Genomic DNA, 18236 nt, shown 5'->3' with positions numbered 1-18236 from the left:
GATAGCAAAGTATTCATAGACAGAAAGAGGGATATAGTGGGAGGGGAAGCCAAGGAGAACTGACACCAGATGATGAGGTGGGAGGCCACAGTGAGGTTGAGGGGGAGACAACAACCATGTCGGGTGGAGGGAGGTGGACTGCACCCCAGTGGGGGGGTCTCAGCCAGTGGGCTCTGTGATTAAGATTCTGCCCGACAGGTGATAATTAAGCAGTCAGGCTGAGCGAGAGCATCTGTGCACGGAGAATAATGAAGCCTGAAATCACTCAAAAAAGAAAAAGAAAAACAAGGAAGATGGGAAACAGGAAGGAACAGAGGAAAGTAAGAGAACAAAGAAGGTAAAGAGGAAGAGGAGGGGACACAGGAATGGAAAGAACAGAAAAAGGGGAAAGACAAAGTAAAACAGGAAGGGGACGAAAAGAAAGGGAAAGTTGAAGGGGAAAAGAGAATGAAGGCTGCAAAGAGAAAGAGAAAGGGAAAAAAGAAACAGAAAGAAAAAGAGGAAATGGAAAATAAAGGAGAAAAGAAAGAGGAAAAGGAAGAAAAAGAAAGCTAAGAGAAAAAGGAAGGGAATGGAGATGGAAATGGTGAAAGATGAGAGAATGGAAAAGAAAAAGGAAGTGATGGGGACGAAAAAGGAAGAGATAATAAAGGGAAAGTAGAAGTGGAAAAGAGAATGCAGAAGGCAAAGAGAAAAAAGGGAAAGAACTGGAAAGAAAAAGAGGAAGAGAATGAGGAAATAGAATAATAAAGGAGAAAATAAAGAGGAAAGGGAAGTGAACAAAGAAAGTAAAGAGCAAGAGGAAGGAAACTGAAATGGAAATACAGACAGAAAGATGAATAGACAAAGGAAAAGAAAGAGCAAGTGAAAAAGAAGGGCAAGAAGGAGAAAAAGGTAAAGAAAGAGGCAATGAGTGAGGCAATGATAAAGAGGAAAGGAAACAGAAATGGAAAGAGAAGAATGAAGAGACAAAGGAACAAAAATGTAAATGAAAAGGGAGAAAAGATGAAGAAACAAAAGCTAGAGCAAGTTAGGAAGTTAAAGAAGAAGGTAAAAGAGGATCAGGAAGGAAGGAAGGAAAGAAAGAAAGAAAGAAAGAAAGAAAGAAAGAAAGAAAGAAAGAAAGAAAGAAAGAAAGAAAGAAAGAAATAGAATACCTCCTGTCCTCCCACATGCATGAGTCAGGATAGTTAAATTACAAGTCTGCTTCATAGACCAACCCCACTCAAGAGGAAGCAGAAGGTTTGATGCAATGAATTCCCATGTTTACTCACGCTTGCATGGTGGTGGTGGCAGTCTGGAAGCTAAACATGTTCTCTTTAGGGAACCAACTGTTTGTGTGTTCCTCTGCAAACAAAAAGAGATAGCCTAAGCAAAGGTAACAGGTACGGTGTAAATCTCACAATGATTTAACCAATAATCCACCACTGAGTGATGGTGATCTTCTCCTTACCTCGATCTTCAGAGGACACACGGTCCTCACTGTACATCCTCTCTAGCTTCTTGTGCTGTTTGCCACCACCGTGAGGTGACGTCTCAAGGTCTAGAGAGCGCTGGCTCTGGCAGTGTGGCCGAATGCAGGCCACACAATCCGGCGTGCAATCCTCCCTCGACCTGCTCCGCCTCGACCCCCAGTCCCGGATATTATGGGCACTTCCTGAGCTCTGCAAAGGTTGCGTCAGAGGTGCATGGCTGTAGTGATGCTGGTGGGTAGGACCGTTGTTTCCACGATGGTTGCTTCCTCGATGATGGCTGCCACGTAAACTGGAGGAAGCGCTGGTTCTTGGCGGGTCTGTGGTCCTCTTCAGCACCTCTAGCTCCAGGCACTCCTTGTCTCCCTGGCCTCCAAGCATATCTCGCTCCCTAGTAATGGTGTAGACGCGTGCTGGCTTCAAAGAGCTCTCTACACACCTTTGATGATGCTGGTCCTCAGAAGAAAGGCTGCGTTCTATGGATAGACGACGCTTGGAACTGGTAGGAAGGGGTGCAGACTGGCTGCCTGGCTGAACCTCTTCTTGACTGGGCTTGACTATGAGAGTGTGTTGGGAGTACGGCTGGAGGCTGTTATTGTTGTTCAGTCGGCTGATGTCTGGGGAGTCTGTGTCTTGACCAATGAAGGTGTCAGATAGCAAGTGATCTGGAGTGAGAGACAGAAAGAGACCAAGATAAACAGATTTTTCATCATCTTTTCTCAGCAAAGCAACAGATGTCAATCAAGCTCTCCTGTAATGATCAATTAAAAGATGACTGGGTGAGTGGACCGACGTGGAATTAATTTTGAAACTGAAGGATGATGAGTTCTTATGGCAAGTACTAATACATTCAAGCACTTCACAAGGCAAACAGGAGGAGAAAAACAGACTTCAGCACAAATAAAGGTAGGGCATGAGGTGGAATGGACCTAACCTGATCCGTTGCGGTTCTCAGGGTGCGTGTGAGAAAGGTACTCTCCAAATGCTCGAGCTGCTCTGCAGAGAGACAAACAGGAGACCAAATCAAAGAATGGAGATAGAACTCTCTGTCTTGATGTACTTTCACATGCTACTGCTTTTAGTTCTCAGTAGTCATTCTGAATCTAGTTGTTAAGTCTGATATCATGCATCACAGTTTCCGATCCAAATGCTCTTTCGATCTCAAAGCAAACAACAAATGGTGATTTTATAAAGTTACAGGGTGATGTAGTGCTACCAAAAAATCCACTTAACCTGAAATCTCAGCTGGTCAGATAGTGATTCATATTATATGAATCATTAAATTACTGGTTCCAGAAGAATGCAGTGTGCACGGTTAGTTTTTAAAAGCTGAAAGGTACAGTGCTCATAAATGGCTGCTGAGATAGTATTCTCACTTGATATGGAACAGAAGCTTGGACCTGGAAACATTAGTCAATACATCACGTCTTAACAAGTAGATCGTTTTTCATGATAATACTGCAAACAGCTTCCATATTTCATATCCATATCGGTGGAACGCTCTGTCCTAAAGTGTTACATACAGACATTTACAGACCACTAACTTCATACTGTAATGCAATTTTTGATATTGCCCTTGGCCACCGATGTGATTTATGGTTTTGCATTTAAATATAATGTCCGCTTTATAATTCGACTCACCGGAACACTGTGTGAGATGTGCAGTCAAGACTAAATACTGGTGTTCCTCTTCATAAAACATAAGACTACAGGTCTGACTCAGTCCATTTCCCATATCCAAACACCTCACAAGTGAAAATGAGAAAAATTAGCATATAATGTCACAAGATGTGGCTCTAATTTAAACTGGGATCCCACACCTGCAGATGCTTTCAGAAAAATGCAGAATTGCTCCACATCCCATAACTTGTCTGAGCAATGAGGTGTAAAGCACTGAATGAAATCTAGACACAACCGGCTTCCAGTATGAGGTCACTCAGCTGCTCTGGCACAAGAACACAGCCCCCTTATGACTTGCTATATAAAGAGAGGGAGAGATAACTCAGGAAGTATAGCAAGGAAGATTGGTTGGTTATAAAGAAGGAAAAAGGAAACAGCTTTATTATACTACGTTAGTATACTGCGTTAAGCTAACTGAGACTTCTTATAGCACTTGTATATCATTTCTCTTTTGTTGTTTTTGATTGCTTCCAATAACCTAAAAAGTAAGCAAAACAATATAAAATCATCTCCTTAAAGAATAAACTAAAATGTATTAGTAGAACCATGTGTTCTCAACAATAAAATACAGGTATCAAAGAACTCTTTGTGCTACATTGCTATACCTTCCTCTGATTTAACCAACAGGATGACCTTCATGCAATGTTTGAACAAAAAATTGTTTCCAAAATTCTGAAGTCCATTGAAAAAATAAAATAAAATAGAAACGATGCATTTGCACTCCCAATGGCCCTTACAATTAGCATACCCAGATGATTTATACAAATCATTAATGCATTCGAAGAGCTGCTACATTCCATTATCAAATGCATCACTCCACCTCTTAACCATGGGAAAGACTTACACAGTATTCCCCCTCCTGTGTGGCACAGCGAGAACACAACTAATGTGCCTAATTACTCGCATATGTTGGGGGAGTAAACCAACTACAATGTACAAATGAAAAATAGCACCAAACTTGTTTCACTCTCCTTGCCTTTAATTTAGTTCCCAACTAATGATGCCTTCCCACACAAGCTCACTAAATATGTAGATTCTAACATGCATAAATACACTGAAGCTTACATCCATCCCTGCACCCTTGAGAAACATGGAAGCTACACAAATGCACCAAGATGAATGCGGTGAACTGACAAACACCTCCACAAGCACACAAACTCATAATCAGCATGCTACTGGCAAATTATGCAGTCTCTGCACTTCTCTAGAGATGCTGGGAAATGGGATGGTTCTGTTGTTGGAGAAGCCATGCTTTCCTGCAACGACACTTTGAATAATTAAATAGTAGCCAGCATGTGCATCCCTCTCTCTCCTCACTCAACAAACTCTTCTAACAGATTGGAAGAGTGGTGCAGAGTGGAATCATCCAATCACTTTCTCATCACTCTTCTCACTGTCTCACTCCACAGTGCCTGGAGTAGATACTAAGTGTTTTAACATGTAATTGGGCGAGAGGTCAGGGGTGAACTAGAACTAAAAGAGAGCAAAGCATGTGTGTTATGATTTTACTGACTTGGTCAACTTGAAATGGACTCTGTGGTGCTCTTAAAATAACACGTTCGGTGTCTAGTCAGTGAGGAGATGTGTGGTCAGGCTGAAAGCAGGAGAAATGGGATGGGGCCGCTGGCAGCAGAGAAGGAAGTACAACGCAAAGGGCTGCTGGGAAAAAGTTCCCTGCTAGGACACAAATCATTTTCAATGAGATTGCTGGGCGGAACTCAGAGAGGGAGCAATCCCGTAAAAATGCTGTGAATGTGAAATAGATAAGTGAAGTGGGTGTCTGAGGGCAATGTGCCATAATTTAAAGCTTAAATGGGCTGGCCTAGTAGAAACTTTGTATATTTACATCAAAAGATTATTTTGAAAGCTGGTGTTGTTAAAAACCCGGCCCTCATCAACTTTTAATTAAAGGGATAGTTTATCCAAAAAGCAGAAGTTAGAAATTAAGGTTTATAAAGTTTTAAATATGGCTATTTTTCTTGCACAAATGCATTGATTCGCTTCAGGACGCCCACCCCCCCCCATAGCGTATAAGCTAAGCTAACACCTGCTGAACTCAAACTGCATATGCTCTTCTGTGTCAGCCACGCTGCACGGATGCACTGTTTTCATTCAAATCAAAGCATAAATACACGTAGAAAACATATCCTTGTGTTGTGGCTGACACAGAATAGCGTACGTAGTTTGCGTTCAGCGGATGTTCTCCAAAATTGCACTATGGTGATGCGGAGAGACATAGAGGTGACAAATTGTTAATTAAAAGTCGTTATTTTTGTTTTCTTCGCATACAAAAAGTATTCTCGTCGCTTCACAAAATTCAGATTGAACCACTGATGGCAGATGGACTATTCTGACTATGTCTTTCATACTTTCCTGGACCTTGACAGTGCAATTTACTTGGCAGTCAATGGGAAAGTCACAAGCCTCTCTGTTTTTATCCAAAATATCTTAAATTGTATTCCGAAGACGAACAATGCTTTTACGGGTTTGGAATGACATGGGGGTAAGTGATTAATGACAAAATTTTCCTTTTGGGGTGGAGTAACTCTTTAATGTAATGCTCAAATAACAAGAAATTGCAATGAATCTGCACAAAAGAGATGCCCCACAACTAACATTCAACATCTAATCTGCAATACGTTTAACAGGCACTGATGGTGCTAAAGATGAGCCAGGAAAAGACAGCATCCCTCATTTCCTCATTTATTTTGTTATAGCAATAGTTACTGGCACACATTCAAGCACTGTTCAATTATTTACTGTATATGGCTTGTTTCCAAGTATCAAAGTACAGTCAGAGGCCCCCCATCACTGACCCCGTTGGCTTGTTTTATAATCTATCCTTTGTTAAAGATGGTAACAAGGATTAAAGCAGGTAAAGCAATACCGCATCCCACTCCTTCACAGCTGAACCTCAAAAATGCCTGTGCTTGTCCACTCTTTGTAATTCATTTGCACATCTTTGAAATCCAATTGTTCTGCATTAATACCTTCTGCCTAAGAGTGGGGCACAACCAATTACCTAAGATAGTTTACTGTTCTTTTTTTAAACTGAACCGATTAAAAACAACAAAGCTACTCAGTTGGAGAGAATTAAGATATGAATAATAAATATTGGGAAGCACTAGGGTATGAGATGCCCAAATCTCTCACAATCTTATCGCCCCTCTCTCTCACCTTCGCATCATGCCAGTTTGTCTGATGGTGTAGTAGCATGTACATCTGAAAGCATCTCTCATGTTTTCAGCCATGAGACAAAAATGGGGGAAGGGAGAACCCAAGGGAACTCAGAGAGAAGCGTTTTAACCATATTAGATGCTTTAACTAAGACTGCTGGACGAAAGCCCTATGGTGGTCCAGAAGAAGAGGCGGATAACTAGTGACTCAGATGAAAAACATGAAAACACGAGCAGATGTAAAAACAATAACTGCCCCAACGTGGACTCAAATACACACTGGCATATAGATTGAAAGCGCGAGGCTTTACAAAGCCAGCATGTGTAATGGAGAGTGGAGATAACAAACCCTGGAGCTGTTCTTGCACTGCTGTTTTCAGGTGTTTGTTCAGATCCAGAAATGAGTGCTTTCGCCCTGGATGACACTGACTTCAGCAGACCACGTTGGTGTGCTACACTAATTTAGTAAAAAAGCAAGTACATTTTGTTCTTGAGTGCCTCAGCGCACATTATCCAGAACATCCGTGTGTGACATGACCCCTTTCTCTCGCTTTTTTGCGTCCTCCTCCTCGTTCACTCGCTTACAAACTGTGTTCTTTTTGCTGATATTATATCTCATAGTACAACACACACCACAACATCACACACTCCCCACACCCACATAAAAGTATTTTTTGTCATTGACAGCTAGAATTTATGTAAGCTTGTAGTGTGAACTAAACAGTGAGTCATATACATTTTGAAAATGCTCAACATCTGCCATTGGAATTCAGCTTTTAAAATCTCCACATTAGAAATTCATTAACACTCAATGAGCAGGTCTCTAAATTAGTCGCACTAGCAAACATTTTAGCTCCAAATGGCAATCGACCAAAATGTCCCAGCTGATCCATTCCAAATGTTTGAGACCTTTTAGAACTCAAAACTCTCCCTGCAGAACAAAAAGGCCATTAATTGGAACTACGCTCCAAAACAGAAGGGAGGATATTATTATTCAGAAGAGGAAGATATAGCACATTATTCCAGATGGTATAACTAACAAGCAAGATGTGGGGGACGTTTGCCAAACTTGGTGCTGTTTCGGCCGTGGGATAACCTTAACATCTGTGTACAGCCTTCCAAAAAATCTCAATGTTAGAGTGACTAAGGTTTCTTATTATAAGATCCCTAATCATATCAGTCTGACCATCACAGTTTGTGCTGTACGTTTCACTGGTTAGTCAACCTGTCAATGTCATGCAGGCTTTCTACAGAGTTGGATCAACTATATTAGACCCGACAGAAAATCTTAAGTCTGGAATTAAACATCTCACAAATGCACAAGTCATTCAATAATAAATTTAAAAATGAGACTCAGTAACAAAAAAATTGAATCACAAAACACTAAATTATAAGATGATGCTATAAAACTTTTGACTAAAATTATCAAAGAAAATAAAAACATATCATCAACTTTGTAATAGTTATTTTATTTATTGGCTTTCTAGTGCAATAACTCCATAAAACATTAGCAAAAAGACAGAAAAACATGTGTCTCAGTCTGACCCTAAGCATCGTCACACACTTATAAACATACAAGTTTTTGTATAATCTGGGCCTCCCTCCAGTACAACACCGGGTGGTCTCAAGATTTAATTAGACATTAACATGTCAGCCTGTGAGACAACTGGGAAGCTTGTAGATCTATAGCCTCTCACTGCGTAGCTCTAATTGGCATTGGGCTGTCATTTTAGCGCGGTTCCCACTTTCTGTCTGTCTTTTGGATGCAGAAGAAATTTTAACCTTTACACTCTAAAGTTGGAAATAAAAGAACACCTCACAAGTAATGCTGTTGTCAAGTAGTCATATCTGGCTCCCACAAGGCCTATGTATTGCAGTTCATTCCATATCCAAACAGTCTGTATAGGCATCTTACACATAGTAGCCCATCTGAGAAAGACAACTAGGTTGAAGCAACAGTAGAAACATGGAGGAAACTTACTGGAAGTGATCAAACTCTTGAAATTAGTATATTTCTCTGTTCAAAGCATAAAGCATGCAATAAAGTGCTGCTCGGCTAAGTCTGAAACTGTCAAGCATCACCCAGCTAAACAGATGAATTATAGAGAGAAGTTTGGGGACAGCGGATTCAGGAAAACTGCAGTGATGACATGGTGAATTCTGAAGGTTGTTAATGGTCATTTACAGCGTGTGGACAAATGAACAAGTGACTAACTGATTGACTCAGTGAGGAAGCCTCACAATCATGTTGGTTGGGTCCAATCACTTCACAAAACTCCAAATGGCGTATATAAACAAATATACTAGACAAGTAAAAAGAACAAACATTCTCAGTAAAGTAGGCCTAATCTAGTGACTTCATGATGACTGAGAGTGACATAATAGTGTCATGGAAAATAAGCCTTATGAATATTTGCATTGTTTGATGAGCTAACAAAAACCAAAATAAAACTTTAGTGAATTTTAAGTATGTATTGGAAGTATGATTAATAAAAACATACAAAATCATAATAATCAATAAATCATAATAAACTATTTCTTAGCAAACTAGTCCAAATTATCACGACAAAACACCATAATTAGCCTAATTTAATTTTCATTAAAAAGCCCTTATTAGTAATTTAAGTCAAAATGTATTTTTTGATACAAAGTTACAAGCAAGATAGTTACTGTATGTAGCCTATACAAAGTCTCGTCAACGGCCCCATTACAGCCTGGCCCTTGGGAACTGTCACTGATACAGCACTGACAGACTTTTCTCTTTGTTTTATAGTCGTCAACCGCAAGGAAACTAAATATAAATATGTCTAAATATGTCTTCGTGCATCAGCACACGAGCCTCCATGAGGCGTGCTGCAGCGCCTGCAGAGACTCACCTAACTTTTGCGGCAACAGAAGAAATCGCATCATTCCTTAAATTATTCTTCTTGGACACGGCAGTTCCCATGCTGCAGTGAAACCACCAGTGTGTAAAAGCAGCTCATTCCACTAGTCACATCTGTAGTGGAGGAAAGAAATGCACAATGCAAACAAATCATCCGCAGAGTGGAGAAACGATCTCCTCCTCTCTCTTCTCTCTGATTCAAACTGCTGCGCGGGGTCTGTGTCAGATGTTCCGTTTGCTCCTCATGTTTAGGAACGCGACGTCCAGCTGAATTTCACTGCGTGAAGTTTATGTTCTTTAGTGAGCGGAGTTTGAGCTAGTACAGCAATGTGAAGAAGGGAGCGCGGCTAGTACGGCAGAATGTGCTCACGCGCAGCGTACTCTCTCTCTCTCTCTCCTCAGTTTGTCATATTGATCCAGATAAAACGACGGTGGACATTACGGAAACTAGTGCCATATAAGGGAGAAGTGGCTCAGCTGGTCATTTGGCGTCAGCTAAAAAGAGGACAAAAGAAACGAACTACGGGTACAGTGTGTTTATTTATAAAAGTCCGTTTCTGTATAGGCACATGGTACATCTTGCAATAATGTATACAAAAAAAACAAACAAAAAAAACCTTCCACTGGATATTTGCACCAGCGGCCTATGTATGGAGTCAAAGTAATTTCATATATATACGCAAAAAAATAAAGTTTTGCAAAAGAAAAAATATGCCATAATATGCCATTTGGTGGTTGAGGAGAGACCCCCCACATGATATGCCATTTGGTGGTTGAGGAGAGACCCCCCACATGATCGTACAGCGAATTGGGTGTACAACAATACATTATAAAGCGCTATATAAATGCATCATTCATTTATTCATATAGACTAACCGTATATAATAATTGATAATAATATTATATTAAATAGGGCTATATTTTTTTATATTTATTGTTATGCTTATTTCCCCTTTTAATTCGTGTATTGCTAACCTAATTAACGTTCTTTGTTAAATTAGCTAGTGTTTTCAATTACAAAGAAACTAGCCAATTATTCATTTATAATTCTAGTATTTATTATTATAGGGTTATTGTTAAATTCATCCTCTAACGTGCACTTCCAGTAAAAAATCTTTATTGACATGTCAGGCTTTTACAGTATAGGCTATTATTTACAAAACTCTTCAGGGCTGCGTTTTCCAAAAGCATCGTTAAAACTAGCAGTAACTCTGAACTAATGTGAACAAAGAACGCTTCTGTGCGCCGGTGTCCTCCCACAGGTTAAGAGATTTTAAACAAACACTGTTAATACACATGCAGTTAACCAAATGAAACAATACACATTTTAATGCTATAAAAGTGTGCACATCGAGAGAAATAAACAGCAGATGTTCATGGTAACAACTTCTTTAACTTGAGCAAACGCTGCTAATACACATATACATTTATTAATGAAGTTAATAAAACGAAACCATGCATGTTTTAGTGAATAAAAGGAAGCGATCCACTCGCATGCATCTGCTCATCATGACAGTACCTGGATCAGTGAGCTGCGTCTCGGGCCGATGACGTCACTTCCAGGGAGGCATGTTGTACACGCCCCTGCCCCTTGACCCCACCCCCACGTCAAAACAGCGCGCCACAAAGCGAGACGCGCAGAAAAATGAAGCGCACAGGAAAAACTGCAGCGCAAGCTCAAACTAGACCGACACGCAAAATAAAATCAGTGTTGCAAATAAATTAATAGATATGACCATGGAAAATATGTATTGCAAAATCATTTCTTTTGCGCTGTATCATTTATGTTTTGCAATTCTTTATTTTTGTTTGCAAAAAGCAAAATTATTTTCCTCAATACTTTAATTTTCGTTTGCAAAACTTTATTTTCTTTTGCAAAACTTTATTTTTTTGCGTATATATATGTGATATTACTTTGACTCCATACCTATGCCCAAGAAAAAACATGCAGTCCATTAAACACTATTGGCCCCAATAGCTATTGTGGTATTTTTGACAGAATTTAAGCAGTTTGTAAAAAAGCAAAAATGAAAAAGGTTTTTCCGACCAGCAGATAGGCTATTGTAAATAATAAAATGTGTAAAATTAGCAAAACATTTAAATCACACAACTTTCCTCAATAAACAGTCATGACAGACAGTTAAAATTTACACTGAACAATGTGCTGGTGTTGGGTGTACTTTGAAACTAAAAATTGCTAGTAAATTTCACAAAGGAAATTGACAAAGAAACCGCAAGAAACACATTGAACTTAATGTGAATATTTAAATAGAAAGTCTGAAACAGTACTTTCTTGTAAAAACTACTCCGATAATCCTTTTTTACAACTTTGAAAAATATGTTTACAGACACAAACCAAACTGTTGTATAACCACTTTCAATTAGACTTTAATTCAAACAACAAATTACAACAAAAAATAAGTCTTTGTTGGCATCCTTCTTCTTTGTGTAGAGGTTGAAGTTCCTTTATTGTGTGGTCAGAAAGGTCATCTCTCTTTAAAAGCTGCAGTCAGAAGACGAGTATCGTTTACCTGCCTCAGCATGACCACATTCCTTACCATTTCTGAAAAAGAAGATAAAGGCTTACTGAAAATGTTCATGGTACAACCTTTACATAAGACAAAGAAAGCAGAAGATATCCTTGTTATAGGAATAATTAGTGGTTAATTGTAATATTTTGGGAATAGAGATGTATTCTATTCAGGTTATAAGCTGAGGAAACATAAATAGGATATGTTGAAAAGTTTTATATGCACATCACACATTTACACTCTTAAAAAAGACGCTTGATATTGAAAATTGGTGTCTTACCATATTTTTTAATGTATTATCTTAATTGTGAACACACTGGTTTGTAGTGCAAACAGATTTACCATTTACTGCGTGTTATTCTTGTCGTTTTTCCCTGTACTGGTTAATGAACCGTAAATCTTGCCCATAGACTTACTTCCGTGTTGAATAAAAAGGTTGATAAAAAGGTAAGAAAGAGAGGGTTCTTTAAAGAACCTTTGACTGAATGGTTCTTTGTAGAACCAAAAATGGTTCATCTATGGCACTGCTGTGAAGAAACCTTTTAAGCGCCTTTATTTTTAAGAATGTAGGCACAGTTCAAAAGCAAACAATTAATATTAAACACACATAAAGTACCACCAGAAAAGCATCAGAATTGCTTTACAGCTTACTCAGTTTCATTCTGATGTTGTTGTGGCTTGACTGAATGCTCTTTTTCTTCTGCATCACAGGGTTCGAGCTGAAAAGGCATAAAGAAAGGGGTTCACACAACTGTTGATAAAGAAAAGAGCCCCGGTTACATTGTTGCTGACATCTGATTCCCATGACAATGCCATTAAGACCAGGTTGTTGATCATACAGGGGGTGCTGAATATGAAGAAGACCACTACGATTCTGACGGCCAGTTTGGTCAGCCTGTGGCTTTTGAAGGAAGATGACTGGCTTATCCGTTGATGAAGTCGAAGGTAGAAGAACAACAGGCTGAAGAGAGGAACAACAAACATCACTAGAGTCTCTACAAGTAAGACAGCTACTTGTTCTTGTTTATTTGTATAATCCTGATAACAGTGTAAAAGCATGTCCTTCTTCTGCTTCACGTTTCGGAAATAAAGAGCATGAGAAGCCAGAGCTCCACTGGATGTCCATATCCCAAAAATCAGTCCCTTTTGGCCCTTCTGTCCAAGTTTTGCCCATCGCTGTGGATACAGCACCTGCAGGTACCTTTGCACACTCAACAAGGTGACTGAAAGCACACTACTGTAGAGGCTCCAGTACACTACATAAGAAAATAACTTACAAAGACCTTGGCCAAAAACCCAGCCCCTCAGGAGGGCATAGATCCACACAGGCAGAGAAATCAGACTCAATAGATCCGAGACAGCCAGACTCAGCATCAGTTTGGGGGTAAAACTGCCCTCCTTTAAATGATGGGTGAGCATGACCAGCACCGCTATATTACCTGGTACACCCAGAGCACAGCACAATCCCAGAACAGGGCTGGATACTAGCTCCTCCACTGAGGTACGGGCAAACAGAGAGCTGTTAGAAATGTTCTGGTACTCCATGGTCATCTGCCAATTGGTGATGTGAATATGAAGATAGAGGTTTGCTCAGTAATAGTGAGGAAGTAGTTACAGGAAGTGAACTTTAATATTGTCATGTGGAGAGTTTTGCAAAAGTGTGAAAAAAAAACAGTGCCGACTGTGCAGTTAAAAATAATTCATTTGCATTTTTTTTAATGTCAATATGGCAATATAGTGCTGTGCATGAACGTACCTTACACACAAATCAAAATACCAATTCCAAACAAAAACATTAACATATTAAAACAACCCACGTTCATAAAATATCATCACAACCGAAAAACCACAAAAAAAAAAAATGTGTGTGGAGATTCTAAGAAATCCACATGGTGATAGAGATTCTGAGAAGAAGTCCATGTATTTAAATTAAACCCAAGTGTTGTTGAGAGATTCTGAGAAGTCACGTACTCAGAATGTGTTCTATTCATAAGGATAAGTTTCATTTCAAAAGTTAAAAATTAATATTTCATGGTAGTGATCGGTCTCATATATATATATATATAAACAGGTTTCATTTTTATATTCAAAAATGTTTTTGGTAAACTTTATGGTATATTTCATATGTAATTTCACAGTATTTCTAACTGCGTAGTCAGCTGAGTCTGTTTTGCATATGAAGTTGAACTGCACGTATTGTTCTTTTGTATCAATATTTCTTAGAATTATCTGTATGATACTTTGAATCTAAAAGAGGAAGAAGTCCAAAATCGAGACATTGACTGGACTATTTTTAAACGTCAGGTGTTATTAGTGATAGCCAGATGACGACTTATGTCTAGAACAACAGTATATAAGATAGACTCTGCAAAATAGAATAGGGTTTGACTTTCTGAGACTCTGGTCTCTCTATCTTTTCAGCTCACTTCCTCTTCTTTGGCTTCACTCGACAACTCTTACACTCAGACTTAGAACTCTTACAGGTTTTTATTCAAATTCAGATACCTTGAAATTCAGATACTTTGATACTCTGATACTTTAATATTTTAATACTAATATTTTGGTACTTTTGATTCTAACAGAATAATTGTTTATGTTTTACTTACAATTTTTAAATTTGATTAATACTGGTTGGGTTCAATCCATCATAAATGGATTGTTATTAAACATTGGATTTACATTTTCTATATTTGAAGGTTGTTATTATTATCCAGAACTTTATTTCCAAGTTATGATTTGTGGTTTCTGTTCTCTATATTCTTTTTAATAAATTTACATATTATTACACCTTGACCGTCTGAATTGGATTAAATTTTGCATCATACTCTAAGAAAAACATTCTGTGATGGTGAAAAAGTATATAAACAAAATAACATGGTTGTATATTTTGTGTTTCAAAACACAATAATATCCATAAATGAATCTGAATAAACTGTCTACAAAAGCAAAGGCAATGTCAATAACTGCTTATTTTAACTGCCTGTGTTTTCATGTTTTTACAAAGCAATGACCTTCAACCTAATGTCAGCCTTATTTTTAAACAGCAAACATAAATCCAAGGCCGTGGAAAAAAAATGGTATTAAATTACATTTTGAACCTCTGGATGGGTTCTGTTCTGAGGTCAGGACAATGCTAACATACAGTATATTCATGCAGAATCGCTTCCCGTTTCCTGCATTGTGCACAAGTGTAGTCTATACATCATAATACAGTACTAATACAGTACATCCATCCAGAAGGCTGATGCAGTGATCTGATAGCTCCCTCTAGCACACAGAGAGCTGGAATCACTGGGAATGCAAAACAGGAACGTTCATCACCTTCTCTATAGGAGTACTGACTTATTTATTGCCTCAGATGATTTCATACATAAATGTGCCAGAGGAAATTTCTAAGGCAGCGACTAAGCACTTCACCTTCACCGATGCAGGAACTGGCATGACTGCTGTAGAAATTATTGTAGGGTATGGAGGAATATCATGTACAGGTCCTTCTCAAAAAATTAGCATATTGTGAAAAAGTTCATTATTTTCCATAATGTAATGATAAAAATTAAACTTTCATATATTTTAGATTCATTGCACACCAACTGAAATATTTCAGGTCTTTTATTGTTTTAATACTGATGATTTTGGCATACAGCTCATGAAAACCCCAAATTCCTATCTCAAAAAATTAGCATATTTCATCCGACCAATAAAAGAAAAGTGTTTTTAATACAAAAAAAGTCAACCTTCAAATAATTATGTTCAGGTTATGCACTCAATACTTGGTCGGGAATCCTTTTGCAGAAATGACTGCTTCAATGCGGCGTGGCATGGAGGCAATCAGCCTGTGGCACTGCTGAGGTGTTATGGAGGCCCAGGATGCTTCGATAGCGGCCTTAAGCTCATCCAGAGTGTTGGGTCTTGCGTCTCTCAACTTTCTCTTTACAATATCCCACAGATTCTCTATGGGGTTCAGGTCAGGAGAGTTGGCAGGCCAATTGAGCACAGTAATACCATGGTCAGTAAACCATTTACCAGTGGTTTTGGCACTGTGAGCAGGTGCCAGGTCGTGCTGAAAAACGAAATCTTCATCTCCATAAAGCTTTTCAGCAGATGGAAGCATGAAGTGCTCCAAAATCTCCTGATAGCTAGCTGCATTGACCCTGCCCATTATAAAACACAGTGGACCAACACCAGCAGCTGACATGGCACCCCAGACCATCACTGACTGTGGGTACTTGACACTGGAATTCAGGCATTTTGGCATTTCCTTCTCCCCAGTCTTCCTCCAGACACTGGCACCTTGATTTCCGAATGACATGCAAAATTTGCTTTCATCCGAAAAAAGTACTTTGGACCACTTAGCAACAGTCCAGTGCTGCTTCTCTGTAGCCCATTTCCTGCACACGCCTGTGCATGGTGGCTCTGGATGTTTCTACTACTCCAGACACAGTCCACTGCTTCCGCAGGTCCCCCAAGGTCTGGAATCGGTCCTTCTCCACAATCTTCCTCAGGGTCCGGTCACCTCTTCTCGTTGTGCAGCGTTTTTTGCCACACTTTTTCCTTCCCACAGACTTCCCACTGAGGTGCCTTGATACAGCACTCTGGGAACAGCCTGTTCGTTCAGAAATTTCTTTCTGTGTCTTACCCTCTCGCTTGAGGGTGTCAATGATGGCCTTCTGGACAGCAGTCAGGTCGGCAGTCTGACCCATGATTGCGGTTTTGAGTAATGAACCAGGCTGGGAGTTTTTAAAAGCCTCAGGAATCTTTTGCAGGTGTTTAGAGTTAATTAGTTGATTCAGATGATTAGGTTAATAGCTCGTTTAGAGAACCTTTTCATGATATGCAAATTTTTTGAGATAAGGAATTTTGGGTTTTCATGAGCTGTATGCCAAAATCATCAGTATTAAAACAATAAAAGACCTGAAATATTTCAATTGGTGTGCAATGAATCTAAAATATATGAAAGTTTAATTTTTATCATTACATTATGGAAAATAATGAACTTTTTCACAATATGCTAATTTTTTGAGAAGGACCTGTATGATATAGGCCTATGTGTGTTTTAACTAGATTGCACAATATGCATAAGGCATACAGTTTATGAAAACGTCCCATAAAAAAGGAAAATAAATAATAGCTTGAAATAACTGATAGTGAACCATTTTTTCCCCTCTTTAAAGAAAGAAATCATTTAAAAATAAAAAATAAAAACTTCTCTTTTTTGCCATTTTTAGACTTAATAAAAATACTTTGCATGCAGTATATATTTAAATTTAGATCAGTGGCGCTAATGCAAACACTCCACTTTGCTGTGACTTGCAGCCCATACTGGTCTTGCCTCTCCAGCAAGGCAAGCAGGCATGTTTTGATTACTCCTGCGGCTTGCTGGGACAAAATAATGAGATTCTGTTTTGGAATTGAGACAATTTCAAATTGAGGCCTTTGTTTCAGCAAATATTATGCAGCAGGTTGAAACAAAACACACACGCACACACAGAATGACAGAGAAAACACTGTAAACAAGCTCAAATAAACTGGTGCCTGAAAGAGATGAGGTGTGGTGCGTTTTTCTGCGATAATGCAAAATTAATTTTCACTGTGTCAGAGATGTCTCTGGTTTACTGTTTGCTGAACTGATAGAATCCAAAGATAACTTAGTTCAAATGAGAGACCTAAATCAGATTACGCCGCATACTTGTCTAATTTTATCAACAGAATGGAGTGCAACTTTTACAATGACCTTCAAGAGCAGAGCATATTCACTGCAGGAGACTTTCAGATGCAATATATCTTGGCATGTCAACTTAAAGTCTTTCTTATTGAGCAAACACAATTGATTGATATGCATGTCAATAACCATTTGAAGGGTGATCTGTTTGTTTGTATGAACCTAATGAATACATCCATGTGATTGGCTGGTGAGAAGCGCAAGGCGGGGCAAGCGGAGGAGCAATGGAACACATATAAAGACACGTGAGGAAAAGAGGACAGACAAGAAGTAGACAGATGGACATGGAAAGAGATGAAGGGAGGAAAAGAGAGACTGATGAGACAGCTGGAGGATAAATGAAGAGAGAATGAGGGAAATAACGAGTAGCACATTAAATGGATTTGTGATACACCTAATTAAATCAGCCTTCTGTCCTGTTGTGGAGATACTGACAGATCAATGTCAGCATACATGTACAGTATGTGTCAAAAGTTTGGACACCCCTTACTGAATGTTACTCATGACCTTTAGGTCCTTTTTTTTTTACTAAAGGCTTATGCTTTAATGCTTAAAGGGGTCATGTGATGCTGCTAAAAAGAACATTATTTGTGTATTTGGTGTAATGCAAAGTGTTTATGCAGTTTAAGGTTCAAAAAACATTATTTTCCACAAACTGTACATTATGTTGCTCCTCTATGTCCCACCTTTCTGAAATGCAGCGATTTTTACAAAGTTCATCGTCCTGAAAAGAGAGGTGTATGCTGACTGGCCAGCTATCCAGTGCATTGAGAT

The 18236-nt window shown here is 38.9% G+C and overlaps 2 protein-coding genes and 1 long non-coding RNA gene across 9 annotated transcripts in view; 1 reads left to right on the top strand and 2 right to left on the bottom strand.

Moving 5' to 3' along the window:
- The window catches only part of LOC109051261 (NMDA receptor synaptonuclear signaling and neuronal migration factor), a 29039-nt gene extending 19438 nt beyond the window's left edge, over window positions 1–9601 (bottom strand). For 4 of the 7 annotated variants that reach the window (XM_042723987.1, XM_042723992.1, XM_042723989.1 and 1 more), the window contains exons 1-4: window positions 9205–9598; window positions 2407–2468; window positions 1454–2137; window positions 1275–1347 (exon numbers count right to left, since the gene is read on the bottom strand). In XM_042723987.1, coding sequence (XP_042579921.1) covers window positions 1275–1347; window positions 1454–2137; window positions 2407–2468; window positions 9205–9275 — 890 coding nt within the window. In that variant the 5' untranslated portion in view covers window positions 9276–9598. Of the gene's footprint in view, window positions 1–1274; window positions 1348–1453; window positions 2138–2406; window positions 2469–9204 lie in introns of all 7 variants that reach the window. The other 3 variants (XM_042723990.1, XM_042723988.1, XM_042723994.1) reach the window with 3 other exon arrangements.
- Window positions 9602–9613: 12 nt separating this feature from the next.
- Window positions 9614–12965, top strand: LOC122137441. Its single transcript, XR_006154839.1, has 3 exons — window positions 9614–9738; window positions 12455–12744; window positions 12836–12965. It is a non-coding gene; the product is annotated as an uncharacterized LOC122137441 (long non-coding RNA).
- LOC109074020 (C-X-C chemokine receptor type 2-like) lies at window positions 9734–13294 on the bottom strand. The gene is made up of 3 exons (XM_042723995.1): window positions 12395–13294; window positions 11140–11775; window positions 9734–9856 (listed from the first exon to the last, which is right to left on the bottom strand). The coding sequence occupies exon 1, from the start codon at window positions 13292–13294 to the stop codon at window positions 12449–12451; it is 846 nt and encodes a 281-aa protein (XP_042579929.1). The 3' UTR covers window positions 9734–9856; window positions 11140–11775; window positions 12395–12448.
- Between the last annotated feature and the right edge of the window lie 4942 nt (window positions 13295–18236).

This window comes from Cyprinus carpio, chromosome B5 (assembly GCF_018340385.1).
Source record: "Cyprinus carpio isolate SPL01 chromosome B5, ASM1834038v1, whole genome shotgun sequence".
NCBI lineage: Eukaryota > Metazoa > Chordata > Actinopteri > Cypriniformes > Cyprinidae > Cyprinus > Cyprinus carpio.
The sequence above is the reverse complement of the archived record's forward strand: the minus strand, read 5'-3'. Positions and strand labels throughout refer to the sequence as shown.